This window comes from Leptonychotes weddellii, chromosome 3, assembly GCF_054177405.1.
Source record: "Leptonychotes weddellii isolate Sample4059 chromosome 3, ASM5417740v2, whole genome shotgun sequence".
In the NCBI taxonomy this organism is placed as follows: domain Eukaryota; kingdom Metazoa; phylum Chordata; class Mammalia; order Carnivora; family Phocidae; genus Leptonychotes; species Leptonychotes weddellii.
Window position 1 is genome coordinate 16,317,269 of NC_138371.1, and position 27,797 is coordinate 16,345,065.

Below are 27,797 nucleotides of genomic sequence, written 5' to 3' on the forward strand. Positions count from 1 at the left end.
CACTTCACCCACTCTTACCGTCCACCGGTACGCTTCTCTGGGCCTTGCCCCGCAGCCTGGCTCCCTCGGTGCCCCTGCCTGAGCCTGCCCACGTTCCATCCCCACCCCACAGCCCTGTGGGGCCTGACCCACCAATGGCCATGTCCAGACTCCTGGGAGGGTTCCATGTGAGCGTGATCATCCTGCCAGTCACAGCGACCACCTGTGGGGCGCCATCTGGGGGGCCTGGAACCACATCTGAAAGCCACAGGTTGGAGGTCTGCCGTGTCCCTCCGGGCCCAATGGCTCCGCAGGATCACCAAGCCTCAGGACGGTGGGCTGGGGGCACAGCCACAGGCCCGGGGGCAAGGCCAGATGGCTCCCAGGGTCCAAGGGGAAGGGAGCTAATGTGGAGGCCCCTCCCTCACCCAGGCCCCCGTGGAGGGCCAGAGGCTAGGCTGTGGATGCAGCAGACCGGAGGGCACCTGCCTCACCTGTAACATAGAGGTGGGCATAGCACGCAGCTTTGCCCAGCTTGTTGGCGATGACACTCTTGTAGACGCCGGCATGCTGAGGTCCCACAGCAGGGAACACCAGGCGATGGACATCCCTGTCTGGGGGGGTGGTGGGGAGACAACGACACTGGGCCTGAGCCAGGAGGATACTTTGAGGGGTGGGCCCATGCCACCAGAGGCCTGGCCCTTTACCCCTACCGGCTGCAAGGAGCAGACAAGGGGGCAAGAGCAGGGCAGACGGCAACAAGCACGTCCACCCCGCAGCAAAGCCGAAATCCAGGCTGCCAAGCCTGCACCTGCAGGCCCGGCCCCTCTTGCCCGTCCCTCCGGCGACTTCTCATCTTCCCCCCACACTGATTCCCCCTCTGAGCTCCTATCCCGTTGACCGCCCCTCATCTTCGCACCTCTGGGGGTCACACCTCGGCATCAAAGTGCTGACCAGGTTTTGTTCCGAAGGCCCCTCCCTCAGTTCCCCCTCCGTCCGCACGGCCATTGCTGGTCCCACCTGCAGCACAGCACCCATGACCGCCCTCCACCGGCGCCGTCCATCCTCCACCAATGGCCCTGCATGTTACCTCTTGACCTGGAAACCTTAAAGGCACCTCTTGCATGTGGGCTAGCATCCAGAACCCTCAGCCCAAGGGCCCATCCAGCCACGTCTCCTGCCCTTCTTCCTGCTATTCCTCCAACCCTGACAAGCCTTTGGGTCCCTGCACAGGCCACAGGAGTTCCATCTCCAGGTTTTTGCTCACAGAATTCCTCCCTTCCGGAATCTTCCTCTCTTACCCAAGACCTCTTCCTTCAAGACACAGTTCAAGCAAGTGCCAGCCTGGGAAGCCTCCTCTGCACCCCCATCCCTGACTGCCTCCCCAGGACCTCCAGTGCCATGCCCGCACTGTGTGGGGGGTGGCCCTTCCTCTCTCCTTGCACGTGCCATGGCTGCTTAAAGACAGAGCCGACATGTCCCATCAGGCCTGGACCCCGATGCCTTACACGTAGTCACTGCCAAGGATGTTATATTATAAATGATAATAAGAGTTGTCTGTTCTGCGCCCAGTCGACGCTGGGCACATGACATGCGTTTGACAGCTACTTGACATGCGTTTTTTTTCCATACTCCTTTCAACAACCCTGCAAAATTATCCTCATTTTACCAATGAGATCAGAAACATTAATGGACTTGTCCAAGGTGACACAGCTAATCAGTGATGGAGCCATGCCTTGAACTTGCTTCCCTCTGATTCTGAACCTCCTTCTTGATGCTGTGATCCCTGAATAATGATGATAAGGAGGCCATCTCAGGGGGGTCGTGAAGGGGAAGAGGCCGGCCTGTCCTCCTGCACGTCACGGCCAACCCCAAACACCCCTCCCGTCTCCGAGTGGTTATCTCCACACGGAACAGTCACCCATTCACTTATCTCCGCTGACACTATTTATAAAGGAAGAGAGAACAAAGGCTGCCACCGACCCCAGATACAGAGAGGAACAGGGATGCCTGCTCAGCTCCTGAGACAGACACCCGCCCAGGGCCTCAAGCAGAATGAGAGTCAGGGGAAGGGTCAGAGCCACAGAGGTGGCTCTGGAGAATGGGGTGGGAGCGTGGGGCACGGGGGTCGGAGGGCAGCCTGCTTAGGAGGTAGGCACCAGAGTCAGAGGGTCTGTTCCTGCCTTCAGGCAAGTCCCTGTCCCTCTGTCAAGGCTCCATTTAAGTCCCTGTCCCTCTGTCTGTCTCCGTTGCCCCGTTTGCAAACAGGGATACCAGTACCCACCCTACAGGCCCTTGATGAGGAGGCTGAGCTCAGGGCCCGGCACTCACAAAGTGCTTAAGAAAGGTGAGTTCTGTCACGTTGCAGCTGTAAGAGGAACATCACGAGACTCAGATCCCTTCGAGGACGGAACTGAGACGCTCCCGAGAGAAACAGTCCCAGCGGAAAGCCCAGGGTCCCGAATCCGTTCCTCTGTATTGCTCCCCTGGCTCCTTTACTTTTGCTGTCGTTATTGACCCTGGCCAAGCAGCCTTTTGGGGCCAGACACTGCCCACGCCGGCCTTTTCACTGAAATTTCTCCAGGAAGGCATGAGCAGCCCTGCTTTATGAACAGGCAACAACAACAGCAGTAATAATAAGATGATCATTTACGGACCACTTGCTATTTGCCAGGCCCCACTCAAAGTGCTTCGTACGTATTAACTAATTTAATTCTTATCATGAGCCTACTGCAGAAGGGGAAACTGAGGCCCCGAGGGGTTCCATAACCTTGCCGACAGTCCTGCCGCTGGTCAGCAGCAGGCTGTACTGCCTGTCTAGTACGTGCTAAGGGGGCCACCCAGGGCCGGAGTGGCGACTCCGTGGGTGGGGCCGCACAGCTCAAGGAAAGAGGCCCTGACCTCAGAGCCCCTCTGCGCCCCCTCCCGCAGGGGCCCCATCCCTGAGCAGGCTAGAAAAGGAAGGCTCAAGGGCAGGGAGAGGGTGAAGGCACTGCAAGCGAAGAGGGTGCTGGAGGGGACACTCCCCAGGGTCCCTCCCCGGACACATACACTGTGTCATGCGCCGGTCGTCGCTGCTCTGGATGCGGTGGCCGTTGTGGAACCAGCTGATGGTGGGGTAGGGCAGGCCGGTCACCTGGCACTCCAGCATGGCCTCCTTGGCCAGGCCCACGTCCAGGTCCTGCAGTGGCCTCAGGAAGTCGGGCATGGACAGCCGCTCCAGCTCACCCTGCTCCGGCTCCTCCGGGATAGACGGCATCTTCTCTAGCTTCGAGCTGGAAGAGCGACATGGCTGCCCAGAGGCCCAGAGCAGCGCCCCCCACCGCCGGCCACCCCAGGAGCCCTGCCGTACCTGGGGCCGGTGGCGGCCGTCCGGGGCTCCTCCACATAGAGCTGGGCCGAGCACTGGGCCTGGCCGTGGGTGTTGGTCGCACTGACCGCATACAGCCCCTCGTCCTCACTGCCCACGTGGGTGATGTGCAGAGAGTGCAGACCCCCTTCCTGCCGGAGCCGCAAGTTCTCGCTCTCCTCCACCGGGCGGCCTGGGGGAGGAAGCGGCAGGAATGCAGAGCACGCTCAGCGCTCAGCGAGCGGCCCTGCCCTCTGGGCCTTAGGGGTCCCCCACATCTGCAGGGCGGAAGGCCATACCAAAATGAGTCCAGGTGACTGAAGGGGGCGGGGTGCCGCTGATCTTGCAGTCGAAGTGGGCTGCACGGCCCTCCAGCACCTCCACGTCCTCCAGCAGCCGAGTGAACAGGGGCGCCAGTGAGGGCCGCACGGTCAGCCGGGCGCTGCAGGTCAGCTCATCTAGTGGGGAGGGGTCAGCGCTGCGGCAGGGAAGGCCACGGAGTCCCAGGCACCCCAACCCGAAGGGCGCACCCGCACACCGGGCAGGAAAGGGGGACTGGGCCCAGGGCAGTAGATGGAGCAGAATCCAGCGAGGTCCCCAGACACTGGAGCGAGGCAGTGGGCAAGACCCTAAGATCTGGCCTTCTCAGGAGGGTGGAGGTTGGCAAGAGTGGGTGGCAGGGAGGCCACGGCGGCCGGGACCACAACGGGAGCCCCTCCTCATCGCCCCTTGCCCGCTCAGGATGCTCAGCTCAGCTCTAGGAGAGGGGCCTGCAGGCCAAACCTGGTTCCTCCTCCACACCTTTCCCCTGCCCCTGGGGAAACTTTCCTCTGTGCCTGGGTGGTGCCCACCCTCCCTCCCACCCGTCCCAAACCCAGAGCAATGCTCCTTGGACCTAAGACACCACCCCACAAAACGTCTTCTGGGGGAAATAAGAACCCCTTCTGGCGACCCGATCCTCTCCTGCTTACAAAGACTTCCAGTGTCACCTTAGGCGCCCATCACCACGAGCTGGTGAGGCATTATCTCTGCCCTTCAAAGGAGGACGGGGACCAGGTCAGAGATGTCATTCATAATTATAATGACTGACATTTATTAGGTGTCACCCTCTGCCAGGCTTGTGCTGTACTTTGCTCATTACATACATTAGCTCATTAATCCTACCGGTCCCCCTACAAGGTAGCTCGCCTCATGATCCCTTTTTCCAGATGGATAGTCTAAAGCTCAGAGAGATGAAGTGACTTGTCCAAAGCCACGTGGCTGTCTGTGGCAGGGCGGGAATTGGAACCCAAGTCCGCGTGGGTTGGCTAGACCGCGGCGGACTGGCTCCCTACAAGAACACCAGCTCACGTGGACACAGAAGGCACGTTGTGCCAGGTGCCACTCCACATGCAGATTTTATCCAGGCAGGTGGGCTGCCTGATCTTATTTTTGCACCCGGCTCTACACTTCCAGCCCCCTCCCTCCGGCTTCTGGGCCCCCACGGCAGCCCCAGGGCCTGAGCGGGCAGTTACCTTTGGCCGTGCTGAGCTTGCAGGTGTAGACACCACTGTCGTCCTCATGCACAGACGTGAGCAGCAGCTTGCATTTCCGGCCATCGAAATGCATCTTGCATTTGAGGAGTGCAGGCTGCAGCAGGCGGCCTCGACAGAGCCAGTCTACCTCCACGTCGGCAGGACCCGCCACCAGGCACTCAAACAGCGCCATCTCCCCGGCCCCCACGTCCACGTCCTGCAGGGGGGCCAGCACGGCCAACGACCGGCTTTCAGGATGTGCTGGGGGGAAAGCGGCCACAGGGGGGCACGCGTGGAATAGAGACACAACGAGGCGAGGGAGACACACACGCACACACAAAGAGACAGACAGATACAGAGAGAGAGATGCATTTTGTTCCTTTGGAGACAGGGAAAGCCCGCCCGCCTGGCCGGGACAGCAAGGAGCTCCAGGGCCTGGCTTCAGGAGGGCCACCCAAGCTGGGCCAGGGAGGGTGAACTCAGGGGAAGTGGGAGGGAATCGAGGGCAGGGGATCTGAGAGGGCCACGGAGGGGCAGAGACGGCGGCGGAAAAAAAAAAAAAAAACACAGCACACCAGCTGGGTACAAACTGGACTTTATTTGAGCTAAGAAACAGCTTTGTTCAAATATCTCCACACCCACGACAGCAGGCCCTTACTCTTTGGCCAAGCCTGGCTAACACCCTCATTCCCAGACAGAGCATCCCGGGCCCTGACAGTGAATAGGGGAGCCCCAGATGAGCCCTAAACCTGCCCAGAGCTGGACTCGGTCAGGCCTCCTCATCAGCGTAGGGCCTGAGGGCCTCTGGCTTTTGGTCTCTTGTAAAATAGAAAGTGTTGTGCCATTTGAAACCCGTTTCTGGAATGGTGAGTGCCCCGTCCCGTTTCATGAGCCCCTTGTCAGCAGCCTCCTGCCTCCCTAGGCCCCTCCAGCCTGTGGGTGCCATGCCCTGTCCTCTCCCGCTCTGCCTCACCCCACACCCGCTCAGAGGCGTCCTTCCCTGACTGTCACAGACACACAGACAGACAAACAGATAGACAGGGCCTGTAGCAGCGGTGACACATGCGCTCGCTGGGTGCTCCCCTGCAGGGAGAGACCGGGGGTGGGGGCAGGTGTCTTGATACCCTCATGGCTGCCCCTTCCTGGCACTCAGTCCATGTGGGGGCTCCCAGCCTGCCCAGCCGTATGTCCGCTTGGGGGGGAAGGGTCCATAGGGGCCCATGGGCTATCCCAGGATGCTGCATGAGGTGGGGAGGGGATGGAATGGGAGGCTGGGAGAGGGGTCCGGGCCGGCGGGCCGGCAGGGTCTGTGGGCAGGAGGCAGTGAAACACAGCGAGGTCCGAGAGGTGCCTGAGACAGGGGCGCGGCTCGGAGGGTAGCGGGGGGGAGCGCAGGCGGCCCCCTGAGCTCACTCGCCTGTGTACAGACAAAAACCTCAGTCAGCAAGCGGCAGGTTAGTGCAGCACACACGCACGCATGCACACGCACACACACGCACGCACGCCACGCAGACCTGGCTAGGGCCCTCTGCATGGATAGCTGCCTCTGAAACTGCCAGGGCGCCCTGCCACTCAGCTCCCCCAAGATCAGGTGCAGATGGAGGCACCAGCAGCCAGCCAGAGGCCGGGCGGGTCTCTGGGGTTCCTGGACAGGCGGAGGCCGTGGGCAACCAGGGAAAGGGCATTCACGGGCATTGGGGGCACCCAGAGCCTAGGGGATGTCAGGAGGAATCCCAAAGAGAGAGAAGCACCGAGACGTGGGTTAACACAGAGAAGCAGGGCAGAGCCAGACCCCGGAAGGGAAGGAACAGGCCAGGTAATGGGGGCCGGATTCCGGTGCAGGGAGAGCTGAAGGACTCAGAGACCAAGGAGGTGGCAGCCCCAAGAACGGGAGGCACAGGGCAGGTAACTGGGAGGCAGGCAGGGCCCGGTGGAGGTGACCATGACTATGAGGGTCTGAGCTCCAGCAGGGGCTGGGGGTATCCTGCGAAACTTTCCGAGCTGGCCTCTACCAGGAAGGGAGGGATGATGGCTGAGTGCAGGAGCTAAGGAGGGGTTCCCAGCCCTGAGCTGCTCACAAGAAAGGGCGAAGTAGAAAGCAAGGTTAATGGCCAGCCCTAGGGAGGAAGACCACCAGCCCCCCAAGAGCAGCCTGGCTAAGGCCTGCCTGCTATCCCCGTTGCCCGAAAGGTCCCCTGACCTTCTGCCCCAACTCCGCGGGGGCCCAGCCCTCTCCACATTCCACGGTCCTGCTCACCCTGGCACCCCTGGGGTCCCTGCAATGCTTCAAGCCCAAGTCACCCCAAGGGCCCCTCCGAACGGGTCCAGCTATCAGACTCTCCCCACTGCCACCTCCAACCACAACAGCTTCTGCACAGCAATGGGATGGGTAGGAGGGCAAAGGGGCAAGAGGAGAGAGGCGGGGTGGGTGTGAGGGAGGAGCCTGGTAAGGGCAAGGTGACAAAAGCTTGGAAGAGTGTGGGGAGAGGACAGCTGGTGGCAGGAAGCAGGGTCTCTCTCTAGCTAGCATCAGGGACAGGTGTGATTGAGCATGGGGAAGGCCGTACTGTGTAGCAGGCTGAGCACTGAACAATTCGCCATGTGACCTTGAGCAAGTCACTTCCCCTCTCTGGGCCTCAGTTTACTCAACTACAATATAAGCAACCAACTATGGGATCTCTAAGGCCGAAAGTTGGCATCCGAGCAGGGATGAGGCCGGGGCTAGGGCTGTGGGGCTGGGGTGGGGGTGGTTCATGGAGAGTGTGAGGCACTCACCTCTGACCTCCAGGCGGGCCTCACACTGCCGGGCGCCATACTCGTTAACCGCTTTGCAAGTGTAGAAGCCAGCATCGGCCCGCTCGGCGGCCAGGATCCGCAGCCGGCACAGCCCACCCTCTGCCTCCTCAGCAAAGCGCCGCTGGTCTGGGCGCACAGGCTGCCGGTTTCTCAGCCTGTCAGAGGGACAAGAACTCAGTCTGGGGGCCCAGGTCCTGACCTGTCCTTGCAGGCTCCTCACATCATCTACCCACTTCCCAGATCTGTCCCCTGGGTTATAGGACCAAGTGTTCACCCTGACTCTGCCATCCCACCCCTCCCCCAGCAACTTCCCGAACACCTCTGCCTACTTGGATCTTACCCTTCTTGGAACCTAACTACAGCTATTCAGCTCTTAATAGTTCTGAAACGTCTTTGTGTCTTATTTCTATTATTTATAATGAACAGATAGCTTTGCCACTTCCCAAAATGAATAAGAAATAACTTACAATGTCAAAAAAAAAAAAATCACATAGGGGACTAGACAATTAATTACAAATGAAAACTAGGACCCAAACTAATAAAAACCCGAGCAAACAGTAATCAGGGTTCCAGGCACCCGGGATAAAGCACTGTAGCCAAGGCCCCCCTGTAACCCCTGGCTTTGGCCGCTCAGAAACAAATTGTTATGCCCGGGCCTAGCACAGGGCTGGGTGCAGAGCAGGCCTCAAAAATCACCCTGCTGTCACCTGACGGGGGTGGGCGAGGGCAGCCTTCTCTAAGAGATGACTCCTGCCCATTCATCACCAGCTGAACAGACAGGAGACCTTCTGTTACCCAAACCGCTCCCCCCAGAAGGAGAAGCCCCGAATGAGCCTGAACAAAGGAGCAGGGGCATGTTCAGGAAGCGGCACCACTGCACCTGGGATAAGACCCCTGGGCAGATCCCAGGGAAGTCCACAAAGGGTCCACTCCCCTCTCCCCAGAGCCAGGCCTCACAGGGCCAAGCCTGGAGCAGGGCAAGCTGACCAGGGTGCTGCTACTCACCAGGAAACCACTGGTTTGGGCTCCCCCTGCACACGGATGCTCATGGTGACATCTTGGCCTTCTCTTACTGACTGGTCCATAAGTGAGACCTGAAGGGGACCCCAAAGTGTCAGGGGAGACAATCAGGGCCCAGCTGTGGCTCCTGGAGGCCAGAGGATTCTGGGACAGAGGCCTCTTCCACACCGGGCTGCCTGAGGCTGGCTCCAGAGGAGAAGGGTTAATGGGGCCAAGCTCTAGGTCTTGCGCGAACCTGGTGTGGCCCCAAGAACAAGTGCACACATGAAGGAATGGGGGTGCCCGGGGGCTGCATGCTGGCCTCAGGGGTCTGACCTTGAAAGTGGGGGGTGCCTTGGAGCCCGTGTCGGAGGAGTGGCGGTTCTGGCTGGGACTGAGCTTCATGGTGGGGGTGCGGGGCCAGGTCTCTCCAGGCTCCGGAAACTCCTCTGGGGGGCTCAGGTATTCCTCGTCAGAGGTAATGGGGCTGCTGAAAGGTGATGTGGACCCGCCTGGAAAAGAGACAGAGGACAGACAGTGGCACCAAGAGAGATGCCAGAGGAGGAAGGGGGGGACAGAGAGAATGAGAGAGCTGGATAGATCAGCTCCAGATCAAGGACCTGATAAGGTCTGGAATGATCCACACAGCCCAGGAAGCAGGCCAGCCCTGCCCTGACTTTACTTCATGGGGCTCCTACTTGCTTGCTGTGTGACCTTGCTCAGATGTCTCCTGTCCCCGAGCCCCTGAATCCTGCTCTGCCCCAGACCCTCCTGGCACTGATACTGTTGAACTTCCCGAGTAGGGGAGCCATAGCAAATAGCCTGGGACAAGGGATTCAGGCCGCAGAGGGGCCTGAATGTGAGACCTGAAATTCCACTGGAGCAGGGAACCCACGTTCCTGGTGCGGACCTGCAGGCTCCTAATGCGGATGGTCCCCAGAGTGGTACAGCCCAGACACCCGTTTCTTGGGTGAGCTGGGCCTGGTGCAGAGGAACACACACCTCAGACAAGCCCCATCTGGGCAGTGCCAGGGCCAGAGAGGCGGCACTGTCCAGCCTGCCCTTCCCCCCTCCCTTCTCAGCTTCCTGCCCCAGATACCCCAGAGGCACCTGTGAGGCCCAGCCCTAGAACATGGACCCCCAAATTCTCGGGGGAGGGAAAAGCGGTTTGAGTCATCCACAGAGAAGGGCGACTCAGACTGGGGACGGGGAGGGGGGCACCAGTGTTCGCTTTTGGGGAGGGGTGTCCCCAGGGCCCTGATGCCCTCCCCTGCAACTGGCCAGGGGCCCAGCCTCACTGAGCTGGCTCCTATCCGACTACCAAATACAGACATGAATCCGCCACAGCCCCCTGGCCCCTCCTCCTGGTTCCCCCACCCCAAGCCCCTGTGGCCCGGCCCCCCACAGGGCTGCACCCCAACTCACCCGAGACTCTGCACACAGACCCCAGACTGCGCCTGTCCTGAAGGCTCTGCCCTGGCACCAGGCCCTCCTGCTGCCTGCCCACTGCCCACCCCACCCAGCTCCCCAGGGAGCAGAAGCCCAGCCTGCCCAGCCCCACTCACTGCACTGACCCTGCTGAGGCTCTCCACCGAGGGCCTGGGGGAGGGGAAGCAGCCTGAGGAGGGGAAGGAGGAGGTGGGGGCCGGCCAGGCAGGGACAGGCTGGGTGGCAGGCAGGCAGCTGGCTGGGAAGGTGGTGCCTGCTGAGACCACAAGCAGCCGGGGCCCTGGAGCGGAGGGGGAGGAGCAGGGAGGGGCAGAGCAAGCGCACGGCCTCGCTGTATTTAGCCACCCTGCTCATTCCCAAGCAGCAGGATCTGCCTTTTCTCTCTCTACAGTTTCTGGACCCTGACAAGAGCAAAGCCCCCTCACTGGCGCCTCAACTCAAAGTGCCGGGGCCTCAGTCCCCGGGGGAAGACGGGGGTGGCCGTACACCACAGCACCCAAGATGCCTGCCCTGAGCTGTTCACTCCGACATACCCACCGCATGAGGCACTGATGGCAGATGGCCCTTAGGATGCCCCCTGTTCTGACCAAACCACCAAGATCCCCACGTGGGAATGTGCTGACAAGCCTCAAATACTGGAGCCAGGCCATACCCTCTTTTCTCTGGTGCTAAGAATCAGAGAACTGTCAGGACCTTCAGCCTCCTTCCCAGAAATATGCCCCCTCAGCCTGAGGGGGCCCCAAATCCCACCTCTGCCTCCCCCCTATTGCCATGGCAGGTTTGGCCCAGCACCACCCAGGGGCACTGGGCCTGCACCCACCTCTCCTCCTACCAGGGCACCTGTTGGCATGGCCTCTCACCCTGTCAGCCTCACCAGGGCCAAGGGTCATGAGGCAGGGGCTGCTTCTAGTAACGCCCCACAACTAGCAGCCATCTGCACCTGGGCTGGGGAAGGGGCTTGGAGATCAGCAGCAGAACAGGGGAGCTGTTGAAGAGAGGTCACATGGCCTTCTCTCCCCCCCCCCTTTTTAAAAAAATCTATTCATCGATTATTTGAGAGACACAGCGCGCATGTGCACGCGTGACAGGGAGGGGCAGATGGGAGAGGGAGAGAGAGAGAATCCCAAGCAGATTCCCCACCAAGCACGGAGCCCGACGTGGGGCTCGACACTGCGACCCCAAGAGCATGATTCGAGCTGAAATCAAGAGCTGAATGCCCGACTGAACTACCCAGGCGTCCCCCCTCTCTCTCCTCTTATCACCCCCCCGCAACCCAAGGCCACATTCCCAAGCTATGACCTGTGTTTCCCAGCACTGCCAGTGAAGGAGGAGGGGGGACTGGCTGAGGAGGGGGGGCCACCATTCAGGTTGGCTGTCTTAAGGGGGAGGTGGGGAGGCAAGCCCAAATGGCATTTGGCGAACATCTGTCCGGGGCTTGGCCACCAGCTGATGCTGAGACCACAGGCATGGGCCCTGGAGGCGGGAGCCCCCTCCCTGCGCTGGAGCCTGGTGACCTCCAGGGTCACCTCGAGGTTGGATGGCGCTGCAGGCACTCACACCCCCAGGGAGGGAGAGCAGAGATTAAAGCAGATTGGCAAGGTTTGCAGGGAGCCTCAGAGACCCCTGGTGGTGGTTGGGGGAACTGCATGCTGGGGACAATCACGAGAATCAGGGTCCTCAGGCGGGCTCAGAGATGGAGGATCTCTATCTCCAGCTCCCAAAACCGCTGGGGTTCCATACCAGGCTCTGGTGCTACCCCACTTTTTACTAGCCCCGCCACCAAAACCATCTTTGTAGCCAGTCCCTGTATCTCAGCCCTGCTCCACCCACAAGCCGGGCTCTCACTGTGGGAAACATCCTTACACCAGCCAGGAAGTGGGGAGGAGCAGGTGTCCCCCAAACCTAACATGTACATATGCCCACCATGTGAATGCGGCCCCTCTACACCCCACCACCCCCAGAACATGCTGACTCTGTGCACGTGTGTGGCCTTTCAACACTGCTTCCAGGTCGGCCTCACTTGATGAAAATACAGGTGTGAGGGAGCCCTCAAGGTGTGTGTGTTTGTGGGGGGCTCTCCCTCCCCAGACCAGCACATTCAGCTCAATACCGGTCCCAACATCCCTTGAGACCTTTAAGGGTAAACAGAGTCGCAGCCACCTACATGAAAGGCCTTCTACACCAGGGCTTCCCCACATCAGGACCACCTGGGAGCCTATTTAAACCATAAATTCCTGGGCTTTACTTACTCTGACCTGAAGAATTAGATTTCCTATAACGGCGGTCAGGAAACTACATTTTTAGAAGGCACTCCAGTGGGGCACCTGGGTGGCTCAGTCGGTTAAACATCTGCCTTTGGCTCAGGTCATGATCCCGGGGTCCTGGGATCGAGCCCCGCATCAGGCTCCCTGCTCAGTGGGAAGCCTGCTTCTCCCTCTCCCTCTACACCTTTGCTCCTGCTCTCTCTCTCTCTCAAATAAATCTTTTTAAAAAAAAAAAAAAACCTCCACTCTTGGGCAGATCTTCACTAGTACCCCTTGCAGATGCGTGTCTGGCCCAGCCTCTGCATGACACCCAGGTTGTTCCAGGGGCTGGGAAAGTCACACAGATCTCTACCCCCTCCCACACACACACCACTACCTCACACACAATCCTGCAGTCCACATAGCCCCGGACCATCCAGGAAGGCCTCCAGGTATGGCTACAGGGGCTAAGAAGTGGCCAAAGCACGGTCATGATTTCAGGAGCCTTCTGGCTGGTAGGGATGACAACCCCAATGCATACACAGCTCGAACAGTGAGCAGGAATAATAAAGAGGCAAGAGAAGGGCAGATGAGGGCCACAGAGTGCAGAGAGCAGATTCCTTTGGGCTCAGGGAAGACAGGGTAACTGAGGGAAAGGGCGGTATAGGAATTAAGAGTTCGGTTGAAGCAGGAAAAAAAAGGGAAAAAGTCTTTCCAGAGGAGGAAGCTGCAGGAGCAAATATTCAGAGACAGCAAGAACATGCAGACCATTGTAGCTCAACATGCTGGCCACCGAACTGGGTAAAGCTGAGAGTTAGAGTGGGTGCCTCCCACTGCCTCAGAGGCCTCCAGACGCCCTCGGGTCGTCCCCAGGTCCGGACAGTGGAGGTCAGCTTCAGGAGTGGGGCCTTCACTCTAAAGGCGAAGGGAAGCTCCTCGAGGCTTCGGAGGGAGGGAAGGGGTGACACGCGGGCATTAACCAGCTCACATGCGGGGCCCGGCCATTCCCAACCCGCACTCCACAGGCGCTGTCTCCAGAGGCGATTCCTCTAAACGTCTGCTGCGGTCACGCCACCGTGGAAGACAGCGAGGCCGAGGGAAAAGGGAGACGCAGGCCGGCCTGCAGCTGGGAACCCACGGGTGCTGCTGTGGGCACTGCCCCCTCCAGAGAAGAAGAGGTTTCTGTTTTGGTTTCAAATGGACAAGGAAGCAGAGAGAACTTGCCAGCCGGCCTGAGCTAGCCATAGAGACAGTTAATTCCCCACGCACGATTACGTGGGGTTGCTCCGCGTTAGATAAAGCGCTGGCACCCACAGGAGATTAGGTGCCTGTTCTTTCGACAGGCTGAGCATGATGACCCCCACTCTGAGGGAGCAGCCTTGGGAGACACCCCGCGGGGCCAACCTGCTTCTGGAAGACCGGAGTTGGGAGGAAGGGCTGAGTCTGGCCAAGGGACCACGCTGTTTTTTTCAGATGCTGTCCAAACCCCCTTCAAGGATAGGCAATGGGGCCATGTGGCATTCCAAGATCCCCCCCATCCATCAGCAGCTCCTGCCTTCACAGGGGAGAAGCTGTAATTCCGCAGCAGCCATGGCCAGGAGAAAGGGCAGGGGCAGACGCTGGTGCCTTTCCTTTTATTCTCTGGCCCCCCATAACCAAACTCTGTTAAGTGTCAGTCATATGGTGGGACCAGAATGAGTTTGAAAAGCCATATCCTCTGGCCCAAAGGTCCTCAGCTACATCCTCATTCCCACAGAGCCTCATAAATCTTACCAAGTAAGTTGCCCAAGGGGTATACGGACCCTCACCTCACAGAGGAGAAAACTGTGGCCAGCTAAGGAAATGTGAAGAGGCCAAGGTCTCAGCTGAAAAATGCTAGAACCTTGGGTTCAAATATACAAGATCTGTGCTTGAGGGAGGACTGAAGGCAGCAGGATGGAGCCCCGATATCCCCCTTCCTCCTGACCAGCACCCAAAGGGCCTCCTGTCAGGGCCCAAGGTGGAGGTGAGCCGAATGTGCTCCCACCAGGCATGCAGGGAGACAAAGCAGGATCACAGCCACAGTGGAGATGGGGAGTCCAGAGAGGAAGGACCCACCCACAGAGGGCATCGGCAGTCTCTGCCTCCCTCCCCCTCTACCCCCCCACCCCTGGCCACCCAGCGTGAGCTCATGAGCACAATTCTTCCTTAACCCTGAAACTCTTCCAAGTAGCAGGGAAGGGGAGAGTAAGGAGTGGAGGTTTGGGAGACCCAGGGACAGGGCTTCACATCATGATCGGCCCCCAACTGGCCCTCTGCTCCTAGAGCTGAGCACCCCAACAGGGTAGGCACTAGCCACCTGAGACTACTTACATGAGTATTCATTAAAATGGAAATTAAAAAAAAAATCTAGTTCCTTGGTCACACTAGCCACATTTCAGGAGCTCAACAGCCACACGTAGCTAGTGGCTACCATACTGGACTGGGCACATATGGAACATTTCCCTCATGCCAGAAAGTTCTACTGATCAGCATTTCTCTAGAGCAATTTGCTGAAGCTTTCCAAGTCTCAGCTCCCTCATGCGTAATGTGGGCATAATAACAGAACCTACCACCCAGGGCAAGAGTAAATATGGTAACCCAATCAACACAGGGCCTGGTATGTAGGAAGTACTCACTAGATGCTAACTACTCATGTTCTTTTCATCTGTCATCCACCTAAGCTTATTTGCTTCACAAGTGAGTATTTCCAGCACCCGAAATCACCTGTTGCTTACAACGTCCCTAGGCAGATTATAAGTGCTCAGTAAAGGTTGCTGGCCTTGGGCTAGTTCCATGTCACTTCATTCTCCATGTTTCTGTCTTCCTATCTGTAAAATGGGAATATTACCACCTATCATGTCCTTCTCCAAGGGATAGATATGAGGTGATGTAGCTCAAATAAGAGGAGAGGTGTGAAAGGACACTCTCCAGAGAGATGTAGAACTTGGCAGCCAGGCTGTATCAGTAAATGCTTGTGTGACAGATGTGGGCAGCTAAGAATGCTCAGCTTCAGGTAAGCATACCTCTCACACTCCCCAACCACCCACCCCAGTACACACATACCCTTTGGGAGAACAACTGTGGCCTCAGCGGAAGTACTCAGTGGGCTGGCTGGAGTAGGCTGGAAGGGGCCTGGGGCTGGGGCGTGATGAGAACCAGACCCTGCCCTTAAACCACAGCGCCTGAGTAATGGTCTCCAAAGCAGGCCCTTTGGGGCTGGGCACCCCAAGAGGGCACTGTGCAGCCAGCCCTGGTTTTCAGGGCTCTAGGGTGGGGGATTAAGGAACAAGAAAGGGGGGATACCTGGCTGGCTCAGTCATTAAGTGTCTGCCTTCGGCTCAGGTCATGATCCCAGGGTCCTGGGATCAAGCCCCGCATCGGGCTCCCTGCTCGGCAAGAAGCCTACTTCTCCCACTCCCACTCCCCCCTGCTTGTGTTCCCTCTCTTCGCTGTGTCTCTCTCTCTCTGTCAAATAAATAAATAAAATCTTTAAAAAAAAAAAGGAACAAGAAAGGGAGGTGGTTCCAGGAGGCCTCTTCCTATCAGACACTCTCCCTCAGCTAGCTGATCCCCCTTCCTGCCTGCCCCCTGCCTGCAGCCACACTGCCTGACACCCCTTCTTAGCGGCCCCCCAACTCTGCACACAGTCCAGGCCCGAGACCCCCGCCCTTGCCAAATGTCTGTGCCACCCCCTGGTTCCACCCACTCCACTGCTCTCCAGGTCCACTGGCCCTTGTCCAGCCGCTCCGGACTAAACAGTGCCTTGTAGGGGAAGAAAGTCTGCTTCCGCCAAGAGAGTCCTGGGGCCGAGTCAGCATGACTTATGGGGGCTGTTCTCTGGGGGCAAAGCCCAGTGCCACTGACTAATGCGATGAAGCCTTTCTGGCTCCCCAGGGTGGGCTGGGAGGGGAGGCACAGACATGCCATGATGGGCTTAGGGCCCAGAGGCTGGGAAATATGGAGGAGCTGGGGCCACAGGCCTGGCAAGGGCAGGGGAGGAGTCCCTAAGACACAGTCTGAAGAATGGGCAGAAAAGGAAAAGGCAGCTTTCTGGAGCCTCATGGAAACCTGGGCACAACAGCACCCCTTAATAACACTAACAGCTAACATTTGTCTACAGCTTGACATAAAGCCCATTCACACGTTTGCTTTTGTTCGTGAGGATGGTAGAATAAATTATACAAATGAAGAAACTGAAAGGCAGGGAGGTTTGGTACTACAAACAGAGCTCCCAGTCAAGTGCGGACAACTGCCTTGCCCCAAGCCTCCTTCCCAACCTTAAAAGGCTCCCAAATGGCCACAAGCCAGTATCGGGGCACCCCACCCCCCAGCCTCCTTGCCAATTCTCAGCCCAAGCCAGGTATTGACCAGAGTCCTGGAGCCAGCCCCAGGCCCCCTGAGGAGAGCTGGGAGCTGAGTCACAAGCCAGATCCCAGAGGTGATGGAAGGACGGAAGCATGTCTGGAGGGACGGCATGATTCAGCGTGGTGGGAGGGGCGAGGAAAAGGAGAAAGATTAAAACACAGGCTCCTGGGAGGGGTATGTAAGCTACGGAAGATGAAGGCCTGCTGTTCTGCAAAGCCAGATGGGTACAAACAAAAGGATCAAAGGCAGGACTGGGGCTCAGGGGAGATACCACCAAAATCACCCTTATCATGAAGGTACGGAAGTCCTGGGCCCACAGCAAGACAGGCTCTGTAACCTCCTATCCTGTCCAGTGAGAGAAAGGGACGGAACAGCGTGGCTGCTCCCGGTCCAGGCACACCCAGCCCCTTCTGCTGTCTCTCTACATCCCAATGTCCTTCAGGGCCCCCGCGCCTCTCAATCCAGCACCCCATAACACTGACCCACTGCTTGATGCTCCTCTGCCCTGCACTGTCCTCCAACTTAGGTTCTCTGACCGATCTTGATGACCCAGAGCTAATATCCTTGCGGGCTGAGTCTGTGTCTTTTCCTTCTAGAACCCCCCTACCCAGCCTCACCTCCCGTGCCCCCACTGCCCAGGATCAGCACACTGTCAGGCCCAGCAACCTGAATGGGCAGAACTAGCCATGCACACTAACACCAATCCAGCCCTACCCTGAACCCGAAAGAAACTGGGCTTACACCCAAAGGAAGTAGTCCAACACCAAGTGAGGGCTCTCGTAAAAATAGAAAGCAAGGCAGCCTCAATCACAGCCATCTCCAGAGAGGTGCTCTCAGCTACCTTCTCTTTAGGGCTTTGGGTTCAACAGAAGGACCAAGGGAGTGGGGAAGGGTTGTGGAACTTAAAAGCATCCTTTTTACTGGGTGGGGGGAGGGGTACCCTTCTAGAGGAAATGACCTCAGAAGGCTCCTGATGGCTTTTAAGCCCTTTGAGTTGGGAGATTCTTTTTCTCGGAAACTCAAGGAGAATTTGCTTTCCCCATAGGACCATTTTCAGGGAAATGCCAAGGGAGGATGGCATTTAGAGGATGAGTGAAGACAAATTTCAGTGACTTCATGAATTGGCCAGCCTGGGGTGTGCCTTTGGGAATCTGGCCCCCGCTCCGAGGGTGGGCCACTTGGAATGCTTCCAGGAGAGCAGCCGACACGTGAGAACGGACGGTGCACGCGGGCCGAGAGCCTGAGCTCTAGGCTCGGGAGTGGGACGGGTCACTGCTCATCCCACCCGGGACCCGGGGCCCACAGGCTCCCTACCAGGTTTCACGGCCAGCGCGGCGGCACAGCTGGCCTGACCCAGCTCGTTGGTGGCGGTGGCTGTGTAACTCCCGGCATCAGCCGCCCGGGCCTCCCGGAGCAGCAGGGTATGCCGCTCGCCCTCAGCCCGGATGAGAAGGCGGCCATCACTGCGCAGAGCAGACCCATCCTTCTGCCAGGACACTGTGGGGAAGGAGTGGTGTGACTGGTTGCCATGGCCCACAGCGGTCCACTGGGGCAAATCTCCCCTCACCCCACACAGAGCCCAAACCACTCTGCTCCCCACCCTAGGGAATCCTGAGGACTCCCCTGCCCCCGCCCCGGCCTGCCCCATTCACAGAAGCCCAGGTCTGCCCTCCCCTCTCCCGGGGGATTCTGAGAAATCTCCCGTAACACACACAGAGGGGTCGGGCCAGCCCCATGGAGCAGATGTCCCTCCTCCCCTACCTCCCCCTCTCTGTGTCTCAACCATAGCCTGGGCCCAGCCCTGGAGCTCACCTTGGGGTGGGGGATTGGCAGTGATGATACACTTGAGCAGCACATCTGCCCCTGGGGCCGCCACCACATTCTGCAGGGGGATCTCGAACACAGGGGCCTCGAGGGGCTCCTCTCCAGCGGACACATACGAGTCATCCGAAGACTCTGCCGGAGACATGGGTGACAGGGTAAGGGGACACGGTCCCTGTGGGGATGACTCAGGGGGAGAGTGGATAATGGCATCCTCGGATCTTAGAAAGCCAAACCCAGGGAGGAGGGCTTCTAGAAGGTGGGGGTTGGGGGATCAAGGGGTCTCTCTCCTGAATGTCCTGAGACAGGGAAAAAAAGACGGGGTGGGGGGGCGTTCTCAAACAGGACAGGGCAGCCAGGACTCTACATTAGTTTGGCTTCTCAACTTCAGCCACAGTCACCGTGGTTTCTGGAGGAAGGCCCGGACTGTGTTGTGCGTGTCTATACAAATCAGTCACCGCGGAGGGTAGATCAGGCCCTGTTTCATGCAAGCGCTCTTAGCAGTAGCACAGATATGACCAGCTTCCAAACAGACAGTACAAGCGAACAGCAACCCAAGCCCTAAGCAATAATACCGCCGTCACAGGGCAACATGGGGTAAACTGTCAAATTAGTGATGCCCCCGGATTCAAAAAAGGGAGCAGCGGCTGGGTCCCGGTAGCCGTCTGAGAGCCTCATGAATCAGCTTTGATCCCGTCCATCCACCGAACAGTAGCACTGCACCTACCGCACGCTAAGCTCTGTATGAGTACCAGGGAGATGGCAAGACATAAGAAGTGCTTACAGGAAGCTTGTGCATACAAAGATATCCTGAAGCTCCACAGTAGTGGATCCCTCTGGGTACTTTCGAACTCTGACCTTCTACAAGCTAGACAAGGTAGAGTCTGGTAGGTAGCCAAAGGAGCAGTGAGAATCCCAACTACGCTGTTTTCTAGCTCCATAACCTTGGACAAATTAGATAACCTCTCTGTGCCTCTGTTTTGTTATCTGTAAGATGAAGCTGATAAATAACACCCAACCTCTTGCAGAGCTGGCATACAAATTTAAATAAAATAACGCCCCTAAGCGCCCGGGACACACAGTGCCTGTATGGAGCTAAAAGGATGATGGGCAGGTACCTAATTATCTTTAAAAACTTTAAGATGGTAATCCTTAAGTGAAAAATAAAGTAATTCTGATGATGAAAAATCCAAGGTGGTAAGCGCAATGAAAGAGACCCTGACCAGGTGTCCTGGGTGCAGTGAGCAGAGGCATCTGGCCTGGGAAGCAGCAAGGGGTGGGAGCAAGCCGAGGATGGCTTCCTCTGCCTCCATCCAGGAGTGGACCCCAGGCTGGTGTTCAGGGTGAGCAGAACTAGGAGCACGGGCATTCTGGATGGTGGCCACCATCCACAGGAGGACTAGGAGATGACACTCAGGCTGGCATGTGCCCACAGTCAGCTCAGCCATACAAGGACTCAAGGATGGGAGAGAGGCTAGCTTGAAAGACTGGGTCCAATCTTCGTGGCTACGGATGGGCCAGGGGATAGTCCCGGGATGGAAGCTGAGCTGGACCAAAGCTCGCCTCTACCCGGGACCTGACATTATTTACTGAGATAGGTTTCCGTCTCTTCCCACACAGAGCGGTGGAGTTTGGAGGGGCTCCTTAGGTTTCCACCACTGCCTTCCACCACGGTTAGATCCTCGACCCAGCAGCCCAGTGGACCCAGGGCACCTACACAGGCATCTGGGCACCTTTCTTTGCTCACGGCTCCACTCAGCCTCCACCAAAACACACTCGCTCGCTGCCTCACCAGCAGGCAAGTTCTAGCACAAGGACCTTCACAATCCTTCACTCAACTCGAACCTGGGTCTGTAGCTTCCCTGTGAAACCACACCCTCGCAACTGCCCCGCAGCTCTCCCCAAACACCCTCCCACCCAGCTCTCAGCAACTTCTCGGCCCTCCCCGAGGCCTTACCCAGCTCAGGCGAGGTGGGCCGGGCCCGACGGCCTCTGCCCTGGCTGCGGGCACCTCGGCGGTCCCAAGCCCCCCAAGGACCGTCCTCCTCGGGCCCTCTGCGCAGCCTCTTCTCCGCCTCAGGCCCCGCCCTGTTCTTCTCCAAGGTCTGAGGCACAGCAGCGCTCTCCTGGCCTGGCATGGCCCAGGGCAGGAAGCGCACGGCCTGCGCTGGGGGCTCCCGCTTCCGACCCGGGGGTGCTCTCGTCCTGGCCTCAGGGGGATCGGTGTCGGCAGGGGGCGGCACGGGGCTCCGGCACTCCTGGATGGCTCTGCCCCGGGTCAGCGGCAACTGGTCCCGGCGCCTAACCTCCTGCTGCGGGCCTTCCCCCAGCTCCGTCCTGCCCGCCGGCCCGCGGCTCCTGGGCCTCCCCTGCTCGTCCCCGGGCTTCCCCGCGACGCTCGGAGGGGGCGGCGAGGCGGCGGCGGCGGGGCTCTCGGCTGGAGGGGTCTTGGGGGTGGAGGGCCGGGAGAAGAGCGGGGGCTCGCCAGGCTCTCGAGGGGACGGGGCGCGCTGCAGCGTGGCGCGCAGGGACTCGTGCGAGCGCACCAGCTCCTCCCGCGACGTGGAGCGACGGATGCGGCCCAGCTCCTGGGCGAAGCGCAGCTCGAGGTCGGAGGCCGCGCTGCGCTGCCGCGTGCGCTCGTCCAGCGAGGCCGCCTTCTGCTGGAAGAGGCGGCGCCGCTCGGCCACGCTGCCCTGGGCCCGCAGCTCCTCCTGCGAGGCCCCGAGTGTGCCCCAGGGCGCTCCGCCCTCGGACTTGGGCTGCTCCAGCGAGCGTGCCTTGCGCAGGGGCACCCATGGCCGCAGGGGCGCCGGCGGTGAGTCGCTGCGCTCCAGGCTGCGCCGTCGCTCCTCGAAAAACTGCAGCTTGTCCAGGATGCGGGAGCCCGCGCGCACCAGCCTGGGCGAGCGGCCCAGTGCCGACAGGTGGCCCGAGGCCTCGCTCAGTGGCGTCTGGGGCCGGGACTCCGCCGTGCCCGCCAGCAAGGGCCCCGACGACTTGGACTTCTTCCCTCGCTTCTCTTCGGCGGTGGCGTCCTCGGGCAGCACGGGCTCCTGAGTGCGCCGGTGGGGCGATGTGGGGGTGACCGGGGGCTGGGCGCTGAGTCCCGGCGGGGTCCGCTTACCCACCCGAGGGGACGGTGGGGGCAGCAGTGCGGATTTGGAGGGAGGTGGTAGGGCGGGGCGACGAGGGGCTTCACTGGCCGGCTGAGGCTGAAGATCAGGCTCCTCCCTGTGCAAGCCGCTCTGAGGGACACTGCTGCAGAACCAAGACGAAGACGGGTAGAAGATTTAGGGGTCTCCCCTCCTAGACCTTCAGCTCGTGATAGGAATTGGACGGTGGGGCATGCTGGGAAGGCTTGGGGGTGACATGGGTCAGACCCTCCCCCCCCCCCCAAGGAAGGAACAGCCAGAGCAGTTGCTGGGGAGAGGTTGGCAGCCCTGGCACCAGAAAACTGGGCTGGTGGCTGGGCCCAAGTACAGACTCAGCCCCTGGGGCTCTGGCCAGCCCCCTCCCCCCAGCCCCGGAAGCTGGGAAACAGCAGAAACAGAACGGAGCGGTGAGAGAGAAAAGAATGAGCTTAGGACCCAAAGGATGAAATGGTGAGGAAAGGCAGGAGGGTTGGGTGGGGCGGGGCCCTCTCAGGAATGCAGCCTCCCACTCATTCCTGCCCCCAACTGGCCCCCACAGCCCTGCCCATCCTCAGCAGGAGTACCTCTAGAAGAACAGGCACTAGCCTTCCGGGAGCGATGCCCTATCTCAGGGTCCCCCTAGCACCTGAGGTGCCTCACCAGCAAACACAGCAGGTGGCAGCTGAGGTCCCTGGGGTGGGAGACTAGAAGAGTCAGGTTCCCCTTCCCTTTGATCAAGTGCCCCTACCACAGGCCTTTGACTTTGTCCTGCCTCTGGGAAAATTACCTTGAGTCCTTTGAAACCACCCTGCCACCTCTGCCCCACCCCCACCCCCACCCCCCCAGCACAGAAGCTCCCCAAAGGGGTATGCTCAGGAATAACTCAGCTCAGAAATAACTACTGCGTGGGCCTGAAGAAGGGGTGTGGGAGAAGAGGAAGAGGGAAGGAGCTGGTCAGCTCAGAGTACCCCTCTCACCACAGAGCTTTGCTGCCCAAGAGCTGGGCCTCAGTATCCTCCCTCTGGACTCTTGGGGGACACATCAAGCAAGGAAAGGAATCTGAGATATTAACATCATACCTGACACATTAAAGAGCTTAATAAAAACTCAGGAAATGGCTCACTGAATCCTTACTGGGGGCCAGGCGCATACTAAAGGCTTAAAATGCATTCATTCCTGTCATCCTCACAACAGTCCTCTGAGCTAGCAGCTGTCTCCATTTACAGATGAAGAAACTGAGGCTTAAGAGGTAAAGTGCCTCACCAAGGTGACATGGCTAGGAAATGGCTGGTGCCAGGACTGAAACCCAGGCAGTTTGACTCCTGAGTCCTTATTCCCTCCAAATGTCTAGGATTCTGAGGGCATGGAAGGGACGAGAAATAGGGTACTGGCCACAGCAGAAGTTCTAGGGGTGCCTGAGTGGAAGGCGGTTTTGGACTACCTGGGGCAGCCAGCCCCCCCCCCCACAGGCCCCACGTCTGACTCGGGGTGGGGGGGGCGCGGAGAGGGGTGAGGTGCGGAATGGCAATCCACCGTGCCCTGAGGGAACAGAACTTCAGCCAGCCACCTGCGGGGAGGCAGAGTCTACCCTGGGGGAAGGACAGCAGAGTCCCCGAGGAATGGCTTCTGGGAACTGGGTTAAGGCTCCTAGAGAAATCTGAGAGAAATCGGGGACAGCAGAGGAGGCCTCTTGCCGGCAGTTCTGAGCGCTAGGCCAGCCTCTGTACCACAGACATCACTAAGGAAATGGGTTCCTCAGAAGTTGCCATAGCAACTCCAGGCTCAGGCTGAGGCCTGGCAAAGGAAGGCAGGGAAGGAAAAGGCAAGTCCAGGGCTCAGGAGCGCCTGGTTCATACCAACCACATAAAGCCAGGGAGCCTCCCCTGCCCCAGACCTCTCCCCTGCCTACCACTAGCCACCCCAACCACCTTCAAAACAGCCTCCCCCACCAGGCTCCTTCTCTCTCCTCCATGATGGTCCCCCCACACACACACCCATACCCATCACAAGTTAGGTCCCTCTCAGCTCCCCCAAAGTCCCCCCAATACCTCCATCATCAGCCACTCCCCTCTTCTACTATAGCACTCCCTCCTGTATCTGCCAGCCCCCAAATCTCCAAAAAACGGCTCCGAAGCCTCACTCCAACACCTCCGCTCCGCTCAGGCTCCTCACCACCCCCTGCCAGGACAACCTTCACCACCGCCCCGCCCCACCCCTGCACAGGCATGTCCCACCAGGCCCTCACGTGCTCCGAGCCTGCACCAGTCCCAGCCCTCTGCCTCCACCCCAGCCCCCTGACTCCAGCCCTCCCTGCCCGCCCCTGCCTCCCACACAGCCCACATCCTCCTGCTTTCCCAGGCCCCTGGCCCCATCTACTCCCTGACCACCTCACTCTCTTCTCTCTCCCGGCCACGCTCATGCTCCCTTGCTCTCCTGCTCTCCCGGGAGCTGCCTTGCAGAAAGGTTCCGTTCCTCCCAGAAAAAGGCCCACATGGGAACAGGAATGTGCAGAGAGAAGAAAAGACAGCAGCTGCTGAGACAGCAGGCACGGAGGGGGCCCTGGGGGGGGGGGCGGGGAATCCTGGGGACAACTGCAGCCTGAATGGGCAAGGTGGGAGAGGGCCCCTGGGAAAGTGGAGATCTTGGAGGGGATGAGGAAGGGACAGAGGGGTCCACGAGACCATGGCGATGGCACAGGTGGGAGCAGGAGGCTGTGGGTGGTGACGGCACAGAAGGAGGGAGGATGCGGTGTGGGAGGACAGAGTAGGTAGCCGGGGCCAGGGTGGCAGCAGGGGCGGTGAAGTGCACAGAGGGACGGATGGTGCAGGGGAGAGAGGCTGACGGAGTGGTGAGGGGCAGTGCGGGACGGCATGGTGGGACGGAAGAGTGCGGGCCCGGGTGAGGCCATTACTTACACGTGGATGGAGAGCGCCCGTCCTCTGTACAGACTGAATGCGCTGCCATACAGGTCACTCGCCACCGAAAGGCTATCCTCTGACCCCCAGCTTGCGCCCACCAGATTAGCTCGAGACGCCCGCACCAGCGGCTCCACCCCCAGGTGCCGTGGCCCGGCCCCGGTTGCCTGTGCTTGCCTTGGGCTGCCCGGGAGGCGGCGGGAGCCACCCCTGCTGCCCGCTTCCTGCTCCAAGACCGTCTGCCCGCTGCCCCACCAGCTCACTTGCTCCTCTGACGTGCCTGTCACGGAGGTCGGGGGTGTGTCCAGGGAGGTGCCCACCAGGGTGTCGGAGCCCCCTAGAGAAAGGAGCACGGTGAACCCCAGGCACCTCCTGGGGGAAGCCCGCCTGCCTGCTCTTGGAGCAGCCCAGATAGCTCACCCGTGGGGGTGCTGAAGTCCCCGTCATCCCGAAGCTCCAGGCGCTGGGTCCCCTGCACATCGCTGATGTCATCCTCGCCCGTCTCGGAGTCTAGAGAAGAAGGGGTCTGTGTGGGCAGGGCCCTCCTCCCTCTGACTCCAACTCTTCCCTGTGTCTCCTCCCGCCTCCCCCGCAGCAGGCTCCATCTTACCCATGGCGGGGCTGCCACACCTATCTTCTCCCCTCTCTTACCCCGCTCGTCCCCACGCCCATGCTGGGCTGCTCAGGCCAGTCCCGTGGCTTCACCTCCGAGCCCCTGGTGACTCACGCCTGCCTCCTTGGCCCTTGAGGCCACCTGCCACCGCCCCTCCCAGCCCCTTGCTGGATTACCAGGGTCTCAGCCCTCCCCATCGTCGCCTGTCAGTGACAGCATATCTCCTGTGCATCCCCCAAATAACAAGATCCTAGGTTCCAAGGCTCTAAATTTTGGGTTCCGGTACCCCAGGAACAAAGGGGAGTCACCTCAGAGTTGTACTGTCAGGGCACTCGACCAACCGCAGGGCCAGCCTGTCCTCCACCCCAAACCAGCCGGAACACATCAGGGTGCAGCTGAGGCAGGGTGAGGAGAGGCCAGGGTCGGGCAGGGAGGAAGGGGGAGTGGAGGGCTAGGGCAGGAGCCAGTTTCCTACCGTAACTTTGCTTTCTGCAGGAGCGGAAAACTTCGCTTCCATAGGAGCAGCAGGAGAGAGACATGGACAGACTGTTATCAGAGCTTTTGTGGGGCAGGGCATGGTGGGTAGGCAGGACAGAGGGGGCGTGAGGGTGCCCAGTGCCCAGAAATGCCCTGTGGCGATGGGCAGGGGAAGGGAGACACCTGGAATGGGCAGAGCATCTCTCATCCTGACAGCCTGCAGGCTCCCACTGTGCCCAGCTGGGGGGCGGGGCGCACAGGCTTTGAGTGGTTATTCCAACTACCCCAGTGATTCCCTACCTTTGGCACTCTTACTGGTGCTGCCATTGGCCACGCGCACACACGCACACACACACACCTGCTTGTGCTCTGCCCACTCACAGACCCAGGCCCCCCATTAGGGGTCAAGCCCACCCTCTCTTAAAAAAGATTTGCATTGTGCTTTCACCCTTCCTTGCAAACCAATCCCCCCCACCCGACCTGTTCTGCATCATGATGTGACAGGTATGCTCTTCCTGATCCTGTGCTTCTACTGCTGAATGGTTCTCAAAAGTGCCCAGTGATTAGGCTACAAGCCAAGTTTCCTGGGCATATTTTTAACTGTCCAAGATTCTAACTGGTTCTGTGCCTCAGTTTCTCTATGAGTGCCATGACAAGCAGGAGCCATATGCTGGATGCCGAAGCAGGACAGTGAGCTCATCCCCACTTGGCCCCACAGATGGAGCGCCCTGAGCAGAGGCCCATGGTGGGATGTTCTAGTGAGATTCTCCCCCCACCCCTTCACCCCACAGCTGCAGGGTACAGGGCACCTCCTTGAGTGGGTATGGATGTGTTTTGGGGGATCCCACATCTCATGGGCTGTCTTCAGGGCCTGGGCATGAGGCATGAAGCGACATGGACCAAGAGAAGGAGTGGGCATGGGCCAGAGCAGGGAGCCTGTACAGGTCCACGCACCATGGGTGAGTCGGCCAAAGGCCCGGCGGGAGTGGCCGGTTTTCTGAAAGAGAAAAGCCAGAATGAGTTGTTGAGAGGAAAGCTCACTCCTGCTGTCCCTTACCTCCCATCTAAACCTCTATATTAAACAGAAACTCATTCCAGAGGCTTGGGGAAGGGTAGGAGGGTCATGGAAAGAGCTGCCAGCTTCCCCCAGAGGGAATGTCTCCACTCTTCCCTGCCTTTCAGCCCTCCTAGCAGGAGCTCCAGGCTACCCAGCTAGGCTCTGGGGAGGAGCAGAGGAGGAAGAAGAGAGGACAGCAAAGCTGCGGGTCAAATGCTGGGAGTCCGAGGACAGAGGCTCTCAGGACTGGGGACTTGAGCGACTCCCCAGAGATAGAAGCTAGGAGACAAGATAGGAGGCTGACTGACGTAAAAGAAGAGATGGAGGTGGGGGATGCTTGGATGACTGGAGGGACGAGGACACAGATTCCTGCTGGGGGGGGTGGGGGGGTGGGGAGGACAGATACCTGAAATAGGTGTCAAGCGGGCAGGGAGGGTGATGGGGGAGCAGAGGGCAAGGTCCCCCAAGGGCCAGAGCCTCACGAATGCAGGAAGGAGGCCTGGGTACGCCGAGGACAGGGGAGGGCTTGGGGAATTCATTGAGCTCGGCGCGGATCCCTGTGCGTGGCTTCCAGGAGCTCGGGAAGATGGAAGGCTCCAGACTGGGGGGCTGGGGAAAGCCGGGGCGGGAGGCCGGAGTTGGACGGAGACGAGGGGAGACCAGGAGGCAAAGAAGCCAGTGGGCACTCCACGCGCCGAAGCTGTGGCGGGGGCCTCCCCGGGGGGTCGCGGGGGATTGCGGACGACTGGGCCTGGGCGGGGGGCGGGGGGGTGGTCTGCCCCTCGGCGCGGGGAGAGGCCGACGCGCTCGGCACACAGGCCGGGGAGCCCCCCGGAGCGCGCCCGGCCGCGGCCCCCCGCGGCGGGGTGGCGCGGGCGCGGCCCCGGCGCCCCCTCCCCCGGGGCCCGGCCGCGGTGACCCGCCCTCCCTTGGGGCGCCCAGCCCTTCCCGCCCCCTCCCGGCGCCGCCCGCCCCCGGAGCCCTCACCTGGAAACGCTTCTTCACCCACAGCTTCTTCATGGCGGGGGAGGGGGCCGCGCCGGCGGCCGGGCGAGGAGGGGACGG

General features: G+C 59.8%; 1 protein-coding gene across 10 annotated transcripts in view; it reads right to left on the reverse strand.

Annotated features, from left to right (window-relative positions):
- SPEG (striated muscle enriched protein kinase) overlaps positions 1 to 27,797 on the reverse strand; it is a 48,165-nt gene extending 20,368 nt beyond the window's left edge. For 4 of the 10 annotated variants that reach the window (XR_014143368.1, XR_014143369.1, XM_081813545.1 and 1 more), the window contains exons 1-17: positions 27,720 to 27,797; positions 26,630 to 26,672; positions 25,674 to 25,703; positions 25,006 to 25,095; positions 24,586 to 24,922; positions 20,494 to 21,797; positions 18,528 to 18,671; positions 18,030 to 18,212; positions 8,974 to 9,149; positions 8,644 to 8,732; positions 7,618 to 7,793; positions 4,843 to 5,103; positions 3,628 to 3,786; positions 3,332 to 3,521; positions 3,031 to 3,254; positions 474 to 593; positions 133 to 237 (exon numbers count right to left, since the gene is read on the reverse strand). Coding sequence is in view for 8 of the 10 variants with exons in the window: in XM_081813545.1 (XP_081669671.1) it covers positions 133 to 237; positions 474 to 593; positions 3,031 to 3,254; positions 3,332 to 3,521; positions 3,628 to 3,786; positions 4,843 to 5,103; positions 7,618 to 7,793; positions 8,644 to 8,732; positions 8,974 to 9,149; positions 18,030 to 18,212; positions 18,528 to 18,671; positions 20,494 to 21,797; positions 24,586 to 24,922; positions 25,006 to 25,095; positions 25,674 to 25,703; positions 26,630 to 26,672; positions 27,720 to 27,752 (3,664 nt within the window). In the remaining 2 variants the exon portion in view is untranslated. Of the gene's footprint in view, positions 1 to 132; positions 238 to 473; positions 594 to 3,030; positions 3,255 to 3,331; positions 3,522 to 3,627; positions 3,787 to 4,842; positions 5,104 to 5,421; positions 6,260 to 7,617; positions 7,794 to 8,643; positions 8,733 to 8,973; positions 9,150 to 10,062; positions 10,178 to 10,211; positions 11,301 to 18,029; positions 18,213 to 18,527; positions 18,672 to 20,493; positions 21,798 to 24,585; positions 24,923 to 25,005; positions 25,096 to 25,673; positions 25,704 to 26,629; positions 26,673 to 27,719 lie in introns of those variants that run through there. The other 6 variants (XM_081813547.1, XM_081813548.1, XM_081813546.1 and 3 more) reach the window with 6 other exon arrangements.